This window comes from Pseudophryne corroboree, chromosome 4, assembly GCF_028390025.1.
Source record: "Pseudophryne corroboree isolate aPseCor3 chromosome 4, aPseCor3.hap2, whole genome shotgun sequence".
NCBI classification, from domain to species: Eukaryota; Metazoa; Chordata; class Amphibia; order Anura; family Myobatrachidae; genus Pseudophryne; species Pseudophryne corroboree.
In genome coordinates, this window is record NC_086447.1 from 924,157,719 (window position 1) to 924,174,790 (window position 17,072).

At 51.5% G+C, this 17,072-nt stretch overlaps 2 protein-coding genes across 6 annotated transcripts in view; one reads left to right on the forward strand and one right to left on the reverse strand.

The window, feature by feature from the left end:
• MIA3 (MIA SH3 domain ER export factor 3) overlaps positions 1–1,445 on the reverse strand; it is a 114,977-nt gene extending 113,532 nt beyond the window's left edge. For both annotated transcript variants that reach the window (XM_063919040.1, XM_063919039.1), the window contains exon 1: positions 1,277–1,445. In XM_063919040.1, the coding sequence (XP_063775110.1) occupies positions 1,277–1,400 (124 nt within the window). In that variant the 5' untranslated portion in view covers positions 1,401–1,445. The remainder of the gene's footprint in view (positions 1–1,276) is intronic.
• Positions 1,446–9,209: 7,764 nt separating this feature from the next.
• Positions 9,210–17,072, forward strand: part of TAF1A (TATA-box binding protein associated factor, RNA polymerase I subunit A) — a 112,600-nt gene continuing 104,737 nt past the window's right edge. For all 4 annotated transcript variants that reach the window (XR_010176265.1, XM_063919041.1, XM_063919042.1 and 1 more), the window contains exon 1: positions 9,210–9,341. Coding sequence is in view for 3 of the 4 variants with exons in the window: in XM_063919041.1 (XP_063775111.1) it covers positions 9,338–9,341 (4 nt within the window). In the remaining variant the exon portion in view is untranslated. The remainder of the gene's footprint in view (positions 9,342–17,072) is intronic.

Genomic DNA, 17,072 nt, shown 5'->3' on the forward strand with positions numbered 1-17,072 from the left:
GGTGCAGATACAGTGTAACAGGTACACACAGATCCCCAGACCAGGTGCAGATACAGTGTAACAGGTACACACAGATCCCCAGACCAGGTGCAGATACAGTGTAACAGGTACACACAGATCCCCAGACCAGGTGCAGATACAGTGTAACAGGTACACACACATCCCCAGACCAGGTGCAGATACAGTGTAACAGGTACACAGATCCCCAGACTAGGTGCAGATACAGTGTAACAAGTACACAGATCCCCAGACCAGGTGCAGATACAGTGTAACAGGTACACACAGATCCCCAGACCAGGTGCAGATACAGTGTAACAGGTACACACAGATCCCCAGACCAGGTGCAGATACAGTGTAACAGGTACACACAGATCCCCAGACCAGGTGCAGATACAGTGTAACAGGTACACACAGATCCCCAGACCAGGTGCAGATACAGTGTAACAGGTACACACAGATCCCCAGACCAGGTGCAGATACAGTGTAACAGGTACACACAGATCCCCAGACCAGGTGCAGATACAGTGTAACAGGTACACACAGATCCCCAGACTAGGTGCAGATACAGTGTAACAGGTACACAGATCCCCAGACTAGGTGCAGATACAGTGTAACAGGTACACACAGATCCCCAGACCAGGTGCAGATACAGTGTAACAGGTACACACAGATCCCCAGACCAGGTGCAGATACAGTGTAACAGGTACACACACATCCCCAGACCAGGTGCAGATACAGTGTAACAGGTACACACAGATCCCCAGACTAGGTGCAGATACAGTGTAACAGGTACACAGATCCCCAGACTAGGTGCAGATACAGTGTAACAGGTACACACAGATCCCCAGACCAGGTGCAGATACAGTGTAACAGGTACACACAGATCCCCAGACCAGGTGCAGATACAGTGTAACAGGTACACACAGATCCCCAGACTAGGTGCAGATACAGTGTAACAGGTACACACAGATCCCCAGACCAGGTGCAGATACAGTGTAACAGGTACACACAGATCCCCAGACCAGGTGCAGATACAGTGTAACAGGTACACACAGATCCCCAGACCAGGTGCAGATACAGTGTAACAGGTACACACAGATCCCCAGACCAGGTGCAGATACAGTGTAACAGGTACACAGATCCCCAGACCAGGTGCAGATACAGTGTTACAGGTACACACAGATCCCCGGGGTAGGTACATATAGAAGTGTGCAGAAGTCAGGTAGGTACAGTACCGGGGTCCCCACCCCCCTCCCCTGCAGGACAGAGCACTCACTGCTGCACTCCGGGTCAGCACACCGCTTGCTCTCGGAGAACCTCCGGTCCTGGGCTGTGCTGCTGGGGGGCAGGTGGGACAGGAGCAGCAAGAGGTAGGTGAGGGGTCCGGCGGCTGCAGCCATGTCCTGGGCATGGGAGGAGGAGGGAGAGAGGGAGCATGAGCAGCAGCAGACACGTCAGCAGGAGACAGCACAGCAAGGAGGATGTGGAGGAGGAGACTGAGGAGAGGAGGAAGCCGGGAGCTGCCAGCCGGGATCAACTGCATTGTGTGTGTACAGTCACTGGAGGCAATGCATGCTCCCCTGACCCCAGCCAGGCCGCCTAGCTCCACTCCCAGTGCTCACTGCAGGAGAGGAGGAAGCCAAGAGCTCTGCTGGGATCATCTGCATGTACAGTCACTGACTGGAGGCAATGCATGCTCCCCTGACCCCAGCCAGCCCACCTAGCTCCACTCCCAGTGCTCACTGCAGGAGAGGAGGAAGCCGGGAGCTCTGCATGCATACTGCCTGACACATGCTCCCCTAACCCCAGCCAGGCCGCCTAGCTCCACTCCCAGTGCTCACTGCAGGAGAGGAGGAAGCCAAGAGCTCTGCTGGGATCATCTGCATGTACAGTCACTGACTGGAGGCAATGCATGCTCCCCTGACCCCAGCCAGCCCACCTAGCTCCACTCCTAGTGCTCACTGCAGGATAGGAGAAAGGGAGCTCTGGGATCTGCATACATATTGCCTGGAAGCATGCTCCCCTGCCCTAACCCCAGCCAGGCCGCCTAGCTCTATTCCTGGTCCTCACTGCAGAATAGGAGGAAGGGAGCTCTGGGATCTGCATACATATTGCCTGGAAGCATGCTCCCCTGCCCTAACCCCAGCCAGGCCGCCTAGCTCTATTCCTGGTCCTCACTGCAGGATAGGAGGAAGGGAGCTCTGGGATCTGCATACATACTGCCTGGAGGCATGCTCCCCTGCCCTAACCCCAGCCAGGCCGCCTAGCTCTATTCCTGGTCCTCACTGCAGGATAGGAGGAAGGGTGCTCTGGGATCTGCATACATACTGCCTGGAAGCATGCTCCCCTGCCCTAACCCCAGCCAGGCCGCCTAGCTTTATTCCTGGTCCTCACTGCAGGATAGGAGAAAGGGAGCTCTGGGATCTGCATACATACTGCCTGGAAGCATGCTCCCCTGCCCTAACCCCAGCCAGGCCGCCTAGCTCTATTCCTGGTCCTCACTGCAGGATAGGAGGAAGGGTGCTCTGGGATCTGCATGCACACTACCTGGAGGCATGATCCCCTAACGACAGCTAGTCCCCCTAGCTCTTCTCCTAGTGCTCAATGCAGTATAGACGGAAGAGAGCTCTGGGATCTGCATGTTTCCCTAACCACAGCCAGGCCCCCTAGCTCTACTCCTAGTGCTCAATGCAGTATAGACGGAAGAGAGCTCTGGGATCTGCATGCTTCCCTAACCACAGTCAGGCCCCCTAGCTCAACTCCTAGTGCTCAATGCAGTATAAACGGAAGAGAGCTCTGGGATCTGCATGCTTCCCTAACCTCAGCCATGCCCCCTAGCTCAACTCCAAGTGCTCAATGCAGTATAGACAGAAGAGAGCTCTGGGATCTGCATGCTTCCCTAACCACAGCCAGGCCCCCTAGCTCTACTCCTAGTGCTCAATGCAGTAGAGGGGATACAGTCGTTAGGTCGACCACTAAAGGTCAACAGGGACACTAGGTCGACGTGGTAATTAGGTTGACAGGTCAAAAGGTCAACATGAGTTTTTCATATATTTTTTAAATATTTTTTACTTTTTCATACTTTACGATCCACGTGGACTAGAATTGGGAACAGTAACCGAAGCATGGCGAGCGGACACGGTGCACTAATTGGGGTTCCCCGTCACTTTACGAAGAAAAGGACACCAAAAAAAGTCCAAAAACCAATGTCGACCTCTTGACGTGTCAACCTAGTACATGTCGACCTAATGACCGTGTCGACCTAGTGCTCCTGTCGACCTAAGTTGAGTCGACCCAACAACCCATACCCGCAGTAGAGCAGGAAGAGCGCTCTGGGATCGGCATGCTTCCCTAGCCACAGCCAGGCTGCTTAGTTCAGTGCCACTCCTAGCCCTCACTGCAGGAGAGGATGAAGGGACATCTGGGATCGGCACACTGCCTGGGACATGCTCACACAGCGCCAGCTAGTCCACCTAGCTCCAGTCCTAGTCCTCACTGCAGGAGAGAAGGAAAGGGACATCTGGGATCGGCACACTGCCTGAGACATGCTCTCATAGCGCCAGCTAGTCCGCCTAGCTCCAGTCCTAGTCCTCACTGCAGGAGAGGATGAAGGGACATCTGGGATCGGCACACTGCCTGGGACATGCTCTCATAGCGCCAGCTAGTCCGCCTAGCTCCAGTCCTAGTCCTCACTGCAGGAGAGGATGAAGGGACATCTGAGATCGGCACACTGCCTGGGATATGCTCTCATAGCGCCAGCTAGTCCGCCTAGCTCCAGTCCTAGTCCTCACTACAGGAGAGGATGAAGGGACATCTGGGATCGGCACACTGCCTGAGACATGCTCTCACAGCGCCAGCTAGTCCGCCTAGCTCCAGTCCTAGTCCTCACTGCAGGAGAAGATGAAGGGACATCTGGGATCGGCACACTGCCTGGGACATGCTCACACAGCGCCAGCTAGTCCGCCTAGCTCCAGTCCTAGTCCTCGCTGCAGGAGAGGATGAAGGGACATCTGGGATCGGCACACTGCCTGGGACATGCTGTCATAGCGCCAGCTAGTCCGCCTAGCTCCAGTCCTAGTCCTCACTGCAGGAGAGGATGAAGGGACATCTGGGATCGGCACACTGCCTGGGACATGCTCTCATAGCGCCAGCTAGTCCGCCTAGCTCCAGTCCTAGTCCTCACTGCAGGAGAGGATGAAGGGACATCTGGGATCGGCACACTGCCTGGGACATGCTCTCATAGCGCCAGCTAGTCCGCCTAGCTCCACTCCTAGTCCTCACTGCAGGAGAGGATGAAGGGACATCTGGGATCGGCACACTGCCTGTGACATGCTCTCATAGCGCCAGCTAGTCCGCCTAGCTCCAGTCCTAGTCCTCACTGCAGGAGAGGATGAAGGGACATCTGGGATCGGCACACTGCCTGGGACATGCTCTCATAGCGCCAGCTAGTCCGCCTAGCTCCAGTCCTAGTCCTCACTGCAGGAGAGGATGAAGGGACATCTGGGATCGGCACACTGCCTGGGACATGCTCTCATAGCAAAAGCTAGTCCGCCTAGCTCCTGTCCTAGTCCTCACTGCAGGAGAGGATGAAGGGACATCTGGGATCGGCACACTGCCTGGGACATGCTCTCATAGCAAAAGCTAGTCCGCCTAGCTCCAGTCCCTAGTCCTCACTGCAGGAGAGGATGAAGGGACATCTGGGATCGGCACACTGCCTGGGACATGCTCTCATAGCGCCAGCTAGTCCACCTAGCTCCAGTCCTAGTCCTCACTGCAGGAGAGGATGAAGGGACATCTGGGATCGGCACACTGCCTGGGACATGCTCTCATAGCAAAAGCTAGTCCGCCTAGCTCCTGTCCTAGTCCTCACTGCAGGAGAGGATGAAGGGACATCTGGGATCGGCACACTGCCTGGGACATGCTCTCATAGCGCCAGCTATCCGCCTAGCTCCTGTCCTAGTCCTCACTGCAGGAGAGGATGAAGGGACATCTGGAATCGGCACACTGCCTGGGACATGCTCTCATAGCACCAGCTAGACCGCCTAGCTCCACTCCTAGTCCTCACTGCAGGAGAGGATGAAGGGACATCTGGGATCGGCACACTGCCTGGGACATGCTCTCATAGCGCCAGCTAGTCCGCCTAGCTCCAGTCCTAGTCCTCACTGCAGGAGAGGATGAAGGGACATCTGGGATCGGCACACTGCCTGGGACATGCTCTCATAGCGCCAGCTAGTCCGCCTAGCTCCAGTCCTAGTCCTCACTGCAGGAGAGGATGAAGGGACATCTGGGATCGGCACACTGCCTGGGACATGCTCTCATAGCGCCAGCTAGTCCGTCTAGCTCCAGCCCTAGTCCTCACTGCAGGAGAAGATGAAGGGACATCTGGGATCGGCACACTGCCTGGGACATGCTCACATAGTGCCAGCTAGTCCGCCTAGCTCCAGTCCTAGTCCTCACTGCAGGAGAGGATGAAGGGACATCTGGGATCAGCACACTGCCTGGGACATGTTCTCATAGCGCCAGCTAGTCCGCCTAGCTCCAGTCCTAGTCCTTACTGCAGGAGAGGATGAAGGGACATCTGGGATCGGCACACTGCCTGGGACATGCTCTCATAGCGCCAGCTAGTCCGCCTAGCTCCAGTCCTAGTCCTCACTGCAGGAGAGGATGAAGGGACATCTGGGATCGGCACACTGCCTGGGACATGCTCTCATAGCGCCAGCTAGTCCGCCTAGCTCCTGTCCTAGTCCTCACTGCAGGAGAGGATGAAGGGACATCTGGGATCGGCACACTGCCTGGGACATGTTCTCATAGCGCCAGCTAGTCCGCCTAGCTCCAGCCCTAGTCCTCACTGCAGGAGAGGATGAAGGGACATCTGGGATCGGCACACTGCCTTGGACATGCTCTCATAGCGCCAGCTAGTCCGCCTAGCTCCAGTCCTAGTCCTCACTGCAGGAGAGGATGAAGGGACATCTGGGATCGGCACACTGCCTGGGACATGCTCTCATAGCGCCAGCTAGTCCGCCTAGCTCCAGTCCTAGTCCTCACTGCAGGAGAGGATGAAGGGACATCTGGGATCGGCACACCGCCTGGGACATGCTGTCATAGCGCCAGCTAGTCCGCCTAGCTCCAGTCCTAGTCCTCACTGCAGGAGAGGATGAAGGGACATCTGGGATCGGCACACCGCCTGGGACATGCTGTCATAGCGCCAGCTAGTCCGCCTAGCTCCAGTCCTAGTCCTCACTGCAGGAGAGGATGAAGGGACATCTGGGATCGGCACACTGCTTGGGACATGCTCTCATAGCGCCAGCTAGTCCGCCTAGCTCCAGTCCTAGTCCTCACTGCAGGAGAGGATGAAGGGTCTGCAATAATAAAAGTGTGTAAGAGGATTTATGATCAGCCACCTGCTGAAGCTGTATGACAAAACTCCATGACATGTATCATAAATGTTACAAATATTATTATGCTGTATTAACCTTGCTAAGTTTAGGAGGGACAATACATCAAAAAATAAAATTCCCACCAGTTTTCATAAATGACCCAAGTTTCCCTTTCTGTCTGCGCTGCGTTTCAGCCATTTCTTTATAACATCAGGCGGGCCTGCTTCCATGTTTCCTTGTGATAAAAAAAAAAAAAAAAATCAAAGTTCTCACTGTATAATGTAAAGAGCACAGCGGAGACGTGTTGTATCACAGGGCAACAAAAAAAAATAAGTAAAATCCACTGAGGCTGATGATCTAAAGACACTACTGAAACAGAAGGAAACAAAAAGATGATGTACATCTGATCAGTGTTGCTGGAAGGCACAAACAACACAATAAATCAAACTTTCAAGAAGACAGGAAACGTTGAGTTCTATGGAGTCAAGCACCCATCAGATTCTATAGTAAAATGCAGTGGCAATTACTGTACAGTATATTCCTCTAGATATGCTCTGTTCTGCTTAACCCTATCTTAACAACTGTATGGGGGGAAACAACAAAGGGTCTAATTCACAGTTGATCGCAGCAGCAAATTTGTTAGCAGTTGGCAAAGCCATATGCAGTGCAGGGGGGTAGATGTAACATGTGCAGAGAGAGTTAGATTTGGGTGTGGTGTGTTCAAACTGAAATCTAAATTGCAGTGTAAAAATAAAGCAGCCAGTATTTACCCTGCACAGAAACAATATAACCCACCCAAATCTAACTCTCTCTGCACATGTTACATCTGCCGCACCTGCAGTGCACATGGGGGGTCATTCCGAGTTGATCGCTCGCAAGCTGCTTTTAGCAGCTTTGCACACGCTAAGCCGCCGCCTACTGGGAGTGAATCTTAGCTTATCAAAATTGCGAACGAAAGATTCGCAATATTGCGAAAAGACTTCTCTGTGTAGTTTCTGAGTAGCTCGAGACTTGCTCTGCCAGTGCGATCAGTTCAGTGCTTGTCGTTCCTGGTTTGACGTCACAAACACACCCAGCGTTCGCCCAGTCACTCCTCCGTTTCTCCAGCCACTCCCGCGTTTTTCCCAGAAACGGTAGCGTTTTTTCACACACTTCCATAAAACGGCCAGTTTCCGCCCAGAAACACCCACTTCCTGTCAATCACATTACGAACACCAGAACGAAGAAAAAACCTTGTAATGCCGTGAGTAAAATTCCAAACTGCATAGCAAATTTACTTGGCGCAGTCGCACTGCGGACATTGCGCATGCGCATTAGCGACTAATCGCTCCGTTGCGAGAAAAAAATAACGAGCGAACAACTCGGAATGACCCCCATGGTTTTGCCCAACTGCTAACAAATTTGCTGCTGCGATCAACTTTGAATTACCCCCAAAGTGCACCAAATTTGCAGTAATGATCAACCAAGGGGAAGATAAAATATTCCCTATCACATGGACACACACACAATAGGGTAATAATTTTTATTCAGGAGCCAATTAACCTACCAGTATATTTTTGGATCGTGGGAAGAAACTGGAGGAAACTCACCCAAACACAGGGAGAACATATAAACTCCACCAAGTGCTGTGGTCATGGATTGAACTCGTATAATGTGAGATGAGCTGCAGTACAAAGCCCCAGAAGCGTAACGTAAACCAACTTACACAATTTTGATACCATAAAGTTAGACAGTGTTTGCTCTAAAGTTTAGAGTCTAAACTGTGCAGCAGATAATCCGTTCACCTCTTTATGGTTTATAGATAAATGTTGCCCATCTTCACGCTCTCCTGTTATTTTGAATTATTATTTATTCTCTTTTACCTTTCTGTCTTGCTTCTGTGTTTTCCAGCAAGTTCTTCGTATCATCCAGGAAGAGTTGTGAGGATGTCTGTGTGGTATGGGGGAGATGTAGAGTGCATGTGGGGTATTCTGAGCAGTGCTGGGCACCCACCTGGGTGGCATGGAGATACACCACCTCAGAGACTTCTATACTGCGCATGCGCAAATCTACTGGAATGTGGCCGCCACACCATTTGCCCATGATTTCTGTCTGCAGCGTCGGTTGACGCTGGGAAGAAGCCTTTTGTGCACTGCGTACCCTGCATCCATTATAGATACACCAATGGTACCACATCCTATATGCCCAAACACCACACAATCAGACCATACCACACCCCGGTCTGGCCACAATCACTCGCTTTTTAGGTTATTCCGCACCCTTTTCAAGGCTCACAAATCAGAAGTGTTCTGCTAAAGGTGGGGTAGTTGGAGTAGAAGCATAGCTGGGTTGTCTATTAAGGTTAGTGCCTGGGGCCCAGTGGGCACTGAAGTGCCCATATTACAGGGTTGTTGTTTTTTTACATAATGGAGTAGGGGGTACAAGCCATTATATTGCCTAAAGGCCCATGAGGTTTTAACCATGCTCTTGAATTTATGTATTTATTATTATTATTTAATTTATATTTAAGCATTTTAGCTACATTTCACTGGAATAATGCCTCCTCATTTCAGATAAAGTGCAGGACTGGGGCAACCAGAGATCCTCCACCTGTTGTATCACTACAACCTGCAACAGCAGCTGAAGGGGCATAATATACAGTAATACTTCTGTTGTCACCACAAGACTTAATTGCCACACTGCATAAATATCTGTATGGGGATCTATCTGCATGTGCAGTGTACATAGTTATATGAGGGTTAGAACTACAGCTTCCGGCATGCTTTGCTTGCAGCATGACTCACTCTCAGCTGTATCCGTCTGCGGAAATGATGTCACAGATCAGTCTATAGGTTCTCTCATCGCTTGTTCCTGAGCTTCCTGTTCCTGCCAACCATAAGATGGCCGCGGCCTTAATGACATGCCAAGAGACATAAACATGCTAGCAGGCAGCTCCAGAGTCTCTACAGCCGGATATAATAATGGGTGAGGCCTGTATAATAATTATCAGCAGTAGCACGGGATGGAATAGTGTGAGTCAGTCTGTCTGACATACATACATACATGTATGTGGTTAGTACATGAATGGGCTGGTTCTTGCCCCACTGGCTGCTATATATATATATATATATATATATATATATATATATTTCTCTGACGTCCTAGTGGATGCTGGGGACTCCGTAAGGACCATGGGGAATAGACGGCTCCGCAGGAGACTGGGCACTTCTAAAGAAAGATTTAGGTCTATCTGGTGTGCACTGGCTCCTCCCCCTATGACCCTCCTCCAAGCCTCAGTTAAATTTCTGTGCCCGGCCGAGCTGGATGCACACTAGGGGCTCTCCTGAGCTCCTAGAAAGAAAGTATAGTTTAGGTTTTTTATTTTACAGTGAGACCTGCTGGCAACAGGCTCACTGCAGCGAGGGACTAAGGGGAGAAGAAGCGAACCTACCTAAGTGGTGGTAGCTTGGGCTTCTTAGGCTACTGGACACCATTAGCTCCAGAGGGATCGCACACAGGACCCGACCTTGTCGTCCGTTCCCGGAGCCGCGCCGCCGTCCCCCTTACAGAGCCAGAAGCAAGAAGGTCCGGAAAATCGGCGGCTGAAGACTTCTGTCTTCTCCAAGGTAGCGCACAGCACTGCAGCTGTGCGCCATTGCTCCTCATGCACACCACACACTTCGGTCACTGATGGGTGCAGGGGGGGGGGGGGGGGGGGGCGCCCTGAGCAGCAATATTAACACCTTGGCTGGCAAAACTGACACCATATATAGCCCCGGAGGCTATATAGGTGTAAATTACCCCTGCCAGAATAACACAAAAAGTGTGAGAAAGCCCGCCGAAAAAGGGTCGGAGCCATCTCCCTCAGCACACTGGCGCCATTTTCCCTCACAGCTCCGCTGGAAGGATCGCTCCCTGGCTCTCCCCTGCAGTCCTGCACTACAGAAAGGGTAAAAAAGAGAGGGGTGGGGGGGGGGCACAAATTTAGGCGCAGTATAATATATATATATATATGCAGCTATAAGGGAAAACACTCTTTATATGTGATATCCCTGTGGTATATAGCGCTCTGGTGTGTGCTGGCATACTCTCCCTCTGTCTCCCCAAAGGGCTTTGTGGGGTCCTGTCCTCTGTCAGAGCATTCCCTGTGTGTGTGCTGTGTGTCGGTACCGCTGTGTCGACATGTATGATGAGGAAAATGATGTGGAGGCAGAGCAAATGCCTGTAAATGTGTTGTCACCCCCTGAGGGGTCGACACCTGTGTGGATGGACTTATGGAAGGAATTACGTGACAGTGTCAGCTCCTTACATAAAAGGTTTGACGACATAGGACAGCCGGCTACTCAGCTTGTGACTGTTCCAGCGTCTCAAATGTCATCAGGGGCTTTAAAACGCCCGCTACCTCAGATGGCAGACACAGATGTCGACACGGATACCGACTCCAGTGTCGACGACGATGAGACTAGTGTACCCTCCAATAGGTCCACCCGTTACATGATTGAGGCAATGAAAAATGTATTACACATTTCTGATAGTACCCCAGGTACCACAGAAAAGGGTATTATGTTCGGTGAGAAAAAACTACCAGTAGTTTTTCCTGCATCTGAGGAATTAAATGAGGTGTGTGAGGAAGCCTGGACTTCCCCCGATAAGAAATTGATAATTTCTAAACGGTTATTGGCAGCGTACCCTTTCCCGCCAGAGGATAGGTCACGCTGGGAAACACCCCCTAGGGTAGATAAAGCGCTTACACGTTTATCAAAACAGGTGGCACTACCGTCTCCGGATACGGCCGCCCTAAAGGATCCTGCTGATAGAAAGCAGGAGGCTACCCTAAAAGCTATATATACACACACGGGCATTATATTGCGACCAGCGATTGCATCAGCATGGATGTGCAGTGCTGCTGCTGCGTGGTCAGATTCCCTGTCGGATAATATTGATACCCTGGATAGGGACACTATTTTGCTGACAGTAGAGCATATAAAGGACGCTGTCTTATACATGCGTGATGCACAGAGGGATATTTGCCGGCTGGCATTAAAAATAAGCGCAATGTCCATTGCCGCCAGAAGGGGGTTATGGACTCGGCAGTGGTCAGGTGATGCCGATTCAAAAAGGCACATGGAAGTTTTGCCTTATAAGGGGGTGGAACTGTTTGGGGATGGTCTTTCAGACCTCGTTTCCACAGCTACGGCTGGTAAATCGACATTTTTGCCACAGGCTACCCCACAGCAAAAGAAGGCACCGTATTATCAAGTACAGTCCTTTCGGCCCCATAAACACAAGAGGGCTCGAGGCGCATCCTTTCTGCCGAGAGGCAAAGGTAGAGGGAAAAAGCTGCAGCATACAGCCAGCTCCCAAGAGCAAAAGTCCTCCCCCGCGTCCGGTAAGTCCACAGCATGACGCTGGGGCTTCACAGGCGGATCCGGGTACGGTGGGGGCCCGTCTCAGAAATTTCAGCACACAGTGGGCTCTCTCACAGGTGGATCCCTGGGCCCTTCAAGTAGTATCTCAGGGGTACAGGCTGGAATTCGAGACGTCCCCCCCCCCGCCGTTTTCTAAAATCTGCCTTACCAGCAACTCCCTCTGTCAGGGAGGCAGTGTTGGTGGCTATCCAAAAACTGTATTCACAGCAAGTGATTGTCAAGGTACCCCTCCTTCAGCAAGGGAAGGGTTACTATTCCACAATGTTTGTGGTACCGAAACACTTATATCAAAAGGTTCAAGTTCAAGATGGAATCGCTCAGGGCGGTTATTGCGAGCCTGGACGAGGGGGATTACATGGTCTCCCTGGACATCAAGGATGCGTACCTGCATGTCCCCATTTACCCTCCTCACCAGGAGTACCTCAGATTTGTGGTACAGGACTGTCACTATCAGTTCCAGACGCTGCCGTTTGGGTTATCCACGGCACCGAGGGTCTTTACCAAGGTAATGGCCGAAATGATGATACTCCTTCGCAAGAAGGGAGTTTTAATTATCCCGTACTTGGACGATCTCCTGATAAAGGCGAGGTCCAAGGAACAGTTGGTAGTGGGGGTAGCACTTTCTCGGGAAGTGCTACAACAGCACGGCTGGATTCTCAATATTCCAAAGTCACAGCTGGTCCCGACGACACGTCTTCTGTTCCTGGGAATGATTCTGGACACAGACCAGAAAAAAGTGTTTCTTCCAGTGGAAAAAGCCGAGGAGTTGTCATCTCTAGTCAGAGACCTCCTAAAACCGGGACAGGTGTCGGTACATCAATGCACACGAGTCCTGGGAAAAATGGTAGCTTCGTACGAAGCGATTCCATTCGGAAGGTTCCACGCAAGGACTTTCCAGTGGGACCTGTTGGACAAATGGTCCGGGTCCCATCTCCAGATGCAACAGCGGATAACCCTGTCGTCAAGGACCAGGGTGTCGCTGCTGTGGTGGCTGCAGAGGGCTCATCTACTAGAGGGCCGCAGATTCGGAATACAGGACTGGGTCCTGGTGACCACGGATGCCAGCCTTCGGGGCTGGGGCGCAGTCACACAGGGAAGAAATTTCCAAGGACTGTGGTCAAATCAGGAGATTTCGCTTCACATAAATATTCTAGAGCTAAGGGCCATTTACAATGCCCTAAGCCAAGCAAGGCCCCTGCTTCAGAACCAGCCGGTACTGATCCAATCAGACAACATCACGGGGGTCACCCATGTAAACAGACAGGGCGGCACAAGAAGCAGGAGGGCAATGGCAGAAGCCACTAGGATTCTCCGATGGGCGGAAAATCATGTGTTAGCACTGACAGCAGTGTTCATTCCGGGAGTGGACAACTGGGAAGCAGACTTCCTCAGCAGGCACGACCTCCACCCGGGAGAATGGGGACTTCATCCAGAAGTCTTCCAAATGCTGGTAAACCGGTGGGAAAGACCACAGGTGGACATGATGGCGTCCCGCCTCAACAAAAAGCTAAAAAGATATTGCGCCAGGTCAAGGGACCCTCAGGCGATCGCTGTGGACGCTCTAGTAACACCGTGGGTGTACCAGTCGGTTTATGTGTTTCCTCCTCTGCCTCTCATTCCCAAGGTACTGAGAAAAGGGCATTCCGGAGGAAGTCATCCCTACCCTGATCAAAGCCAGGAAGGATGTCACTGCAAAACATTATCACCGCATTTGGCGGAAATATGTTGCTTGGTGTGAGGCCAGGAAGGCCCCAACGGAGGAATTTCAACTGGGTCGATTCCTGCATTTCCTGCAAGCAGGGGTGACGTTGGGCCTCAAATTGGGGTCCATTAAGGTCCAGATTTCGGCCCTGTCGATTTTCTTCCAGAAAGAACTGGCTTCACTGCCTGAAGTTCAGACTTTTGTCAAAGGAGTTCTGCGTATTCAGCCTCCTTTTGTGCCCCCAGTGGCACCTTGGGATCTCAATGTGGTTTTGGAGTTCCTGAAATCACATTGGTTTGAACCACTTAAGACCGTGGATTTGAAATATCTCACGTGGAAAGTGGTCATGCTGTTGGCTCTGGCTTCGGCCAGGCGTGTGTCAGAATTGGCGGCTTTGTCCTATAAAAGCCCTTATCTGATTTTCCATATGGATAGGGCAGAGTTGAGGACTCGTCCTCAGTTTCTCCCGAAGGTGGTATCAGCGTTTCACTTGAACCAGCCTATTGTGGTGCCTGCGGCTACTAGGAACTTGGAGGATTCCAAGTTACTGGACGTAGTCAGGGCCCTGAAAATTTATGTTTCCAGGACGGCTGGAGTCGGGAAAACTGACTCGCTGTTTATCCTGTATGCACCCAACAAACTGGGTGCTCCTGCTTCTAAACAGACTATCGCGCGCTGGATTTGTAGCACTATTCAGCTGGCGCATTCTGCGGTGGGACTACCGCAGCCTAAATCTGTAAAAGGCCATTCCACAAGGAAGGTGGGCTCATCTTGGGCGGCTGCTCGAGGGGTCTCGGCTTTACAACTTTGCCGAGCTGCTACTTGGTCAGGGGCAAACACGTTTGCAAAATTCTACAAATTTGATACCCTGGCTGAGGAGGACCTGGAGTTCTCTCATTCTGTGTTGCAGAGTCGTCCGCACTCTCCCGCCCGTTTGGGAGCTTTGGTATAATCCCCATGGTCCTTATGGAGTCCCCAGCATCCACTAGGACGTCAGAGAAAATAAGAATTTACTCACCGGTAATTCTATTTCTCTGACGTCCTAGTGGATGCTGGGAACTCCGTAAGGACCATGGGGAATAGCGGCTCCGCAGGAGACTGGGCACAAAAGTAAAGCTTTAGGACTACCTGGTGTGCACTGGCTCCTCCCCCTATGACCCTCCTCCAAGCCTCAGTTAGATTTTTGTGCCCGGCCGAGAAGGGTGCACACTAGGGGCTCTCCTGAGCTTCTTAGTGAAAGTTTAGTTTTAGGTTTTTTATTTTCAGTGAGACCTGCTGGCAACAGGCTCACTGCATCGAGGGACTAAGGGGAGAAGAAGCGAACCTGCCTGCTTGCAGCCAGCTTGGGCTTCTTAGGCTACTGGACACCATTAGCTCCAGAGGGACCGAACACAGGCCCAGCCTCGGAGCTCGGTCCCAGAGCCGCGCCGCCGGCCCCCTTACAGAGCCAGAAGCAAGAAGAGGTCCGGAAAAATCGGCGGCAGAAGACATCAGTCTTCAACAAGGTAGCGCACAGCACTGCAGCTGTGCGCCATTGTTACTCAGGCACACTTCACACTTCGGTCACTGAGGGTGCAGGGCGCTAGGGGGGGGGGCGCCCTGAGCAGCAATGTAAACACCTTGGCTGGCAAAAATACACCACATATAACCCCCAGGGCTATATGGATGTATTTTAACCCCTGCCAGAACTCACCAAAAAGCGGGAGAAAAGGCCGCCGAGAAGGGGGCGGAGCCTATCTCCTCAGCACACGGGCGCCATTTTCCATCACAGCTCCGCTGGAAGGACGTCTCCCTGACTCTCCCCTGCAGTCCTGCACTACAGAAAAGGGTAAAAAAGAGGGGGGCACTAATTTGGCGCAGTTTTAATAATAACAGCAGCTATAAAGGGAAAAGCACATTTTATAGTGGTATTCCTGTCTATATATAGCGCTCTGGTGTGTGCTGGCATACTCTCCCTCTGTCTCCCCAAAGGGCTAGTGGGGTCCTGTCCTCTATCAGAGCATTCCCTGTGTGTGTGCGGTGTGTCGGTACGATTGTGTCGACATGTTTGAGGAGGAAAATGAGATGGAGGCGGAGCAATTGCCTGTTATAGAGTTGTCACCCCCTAGGGAGTCGACACCTGAGTGGATGAGCTTATAGAATTGCGTGACAGTGTCAGCTCTTTACGAAAGACAGTTGACGACATGAGACAGCCGGCTACTCAGCTTGTGCCTGTCCAGGGGTCTCAAACGCCATCAGGGGCTTTAAAACGCCCGTTACCTCAAATGGCAGACACAGACACGGATACAGACTCCAGTGTCGATGATGAGGAGACAAACGTGACTTCCACTAGGGCCACACGTTACATGATTGAAGCAATGAAAAATGTATTGCATATCTCTGATAATACATGTACCACTAAAAAGGGTATTATGTTTGGTGAGAAAAAACTGCCTGTAGTTTTTCCTGTATCCGAGGAATTAAATGAAGTGTGTGATGAGGCGTGGGGTTCCCCCGATAAAAAACTGATAATTCCTAAAAGGTTATTGGCATCATACCCTTTCCCGCCAGAGGATAGGGCACGTTGGGAAACACCCCCTAGGGTGGATAAAGCGCTCACACGCTTGTCTAAACAGGTAGCACTACCCTCTCCTTGTCACAACTGAGGGCCTGAGCTGACGGGAGGCAGCCTCAGTTGTAGGGGCTGAGATGTAACGGAACCTGGGAGGTTGTATCAGACCCCTAGACATGTAAGTAACATGTAGAATAACTGCCCGAAGGCGTGACCACGACAACCAGGATAAAAGTCAATGATGTTTATTATGACAAACTCCGTAACACAGCAGCAGTAAAGGAAACATAAAAGTCAACAGAGGATAAATACAATTCCTGGGTACTACAGGGTGGCAAGGGCCACAGGCACTGGTAGTGTGAGACAGTTCTTATAATCTTCTAGTTGGAAAGTCCTTACCAGGCCTGACTGTAGCAATGGAGAGAACCCAGGATCGTACCAGCTGGTGTTCCAGGAAAGGCTGGGCTGCTGAAGATAAAACGGCTGCTGTGGATACTGGCTGGAACCAGACTGTTGTTGGTACGGAGTGGATACTGGCTGGAACCAGTTAAATAATAAACGAACTTGAGAGCGATGAAATAATAATGAAGTTTGGAGTTTGAGAGCGGTGAAATAATAATACCGGTGGAGAGTGGTAAACTGCAGAAAGGACACCGGCCCTTTAAGAGAAGCTGTACACTGCTGGAAGCTGGGCTGGAAGCAGGTGATTGATAATGAAGTTTGGAGTTTGAGAGCGGTGAAATAATAATACCGGTGGAGAGTGGTAAACTGCAGAAAGGACACCGGCCCTTTAAGAGAAGCTGTACACTGCTGGAAGCTGGGCTGGAAGCAGGTGATTGTTGTAGCTGGAAACAGGTGAGTCCAGAATGGATCGGAGAGTCAGGCTACACCGCAGATGGAATGCTGGTGCGGGTCTCTATAGCAGAAGTCTGGAGACAGGAGCTGGAACCTGGAAGACAACCACAGGAGAGAGACAAACTGGAACTAGGTTAGACAACCAAAGCACTGACGCCTTCCTTGCTCAGGCACAGCTT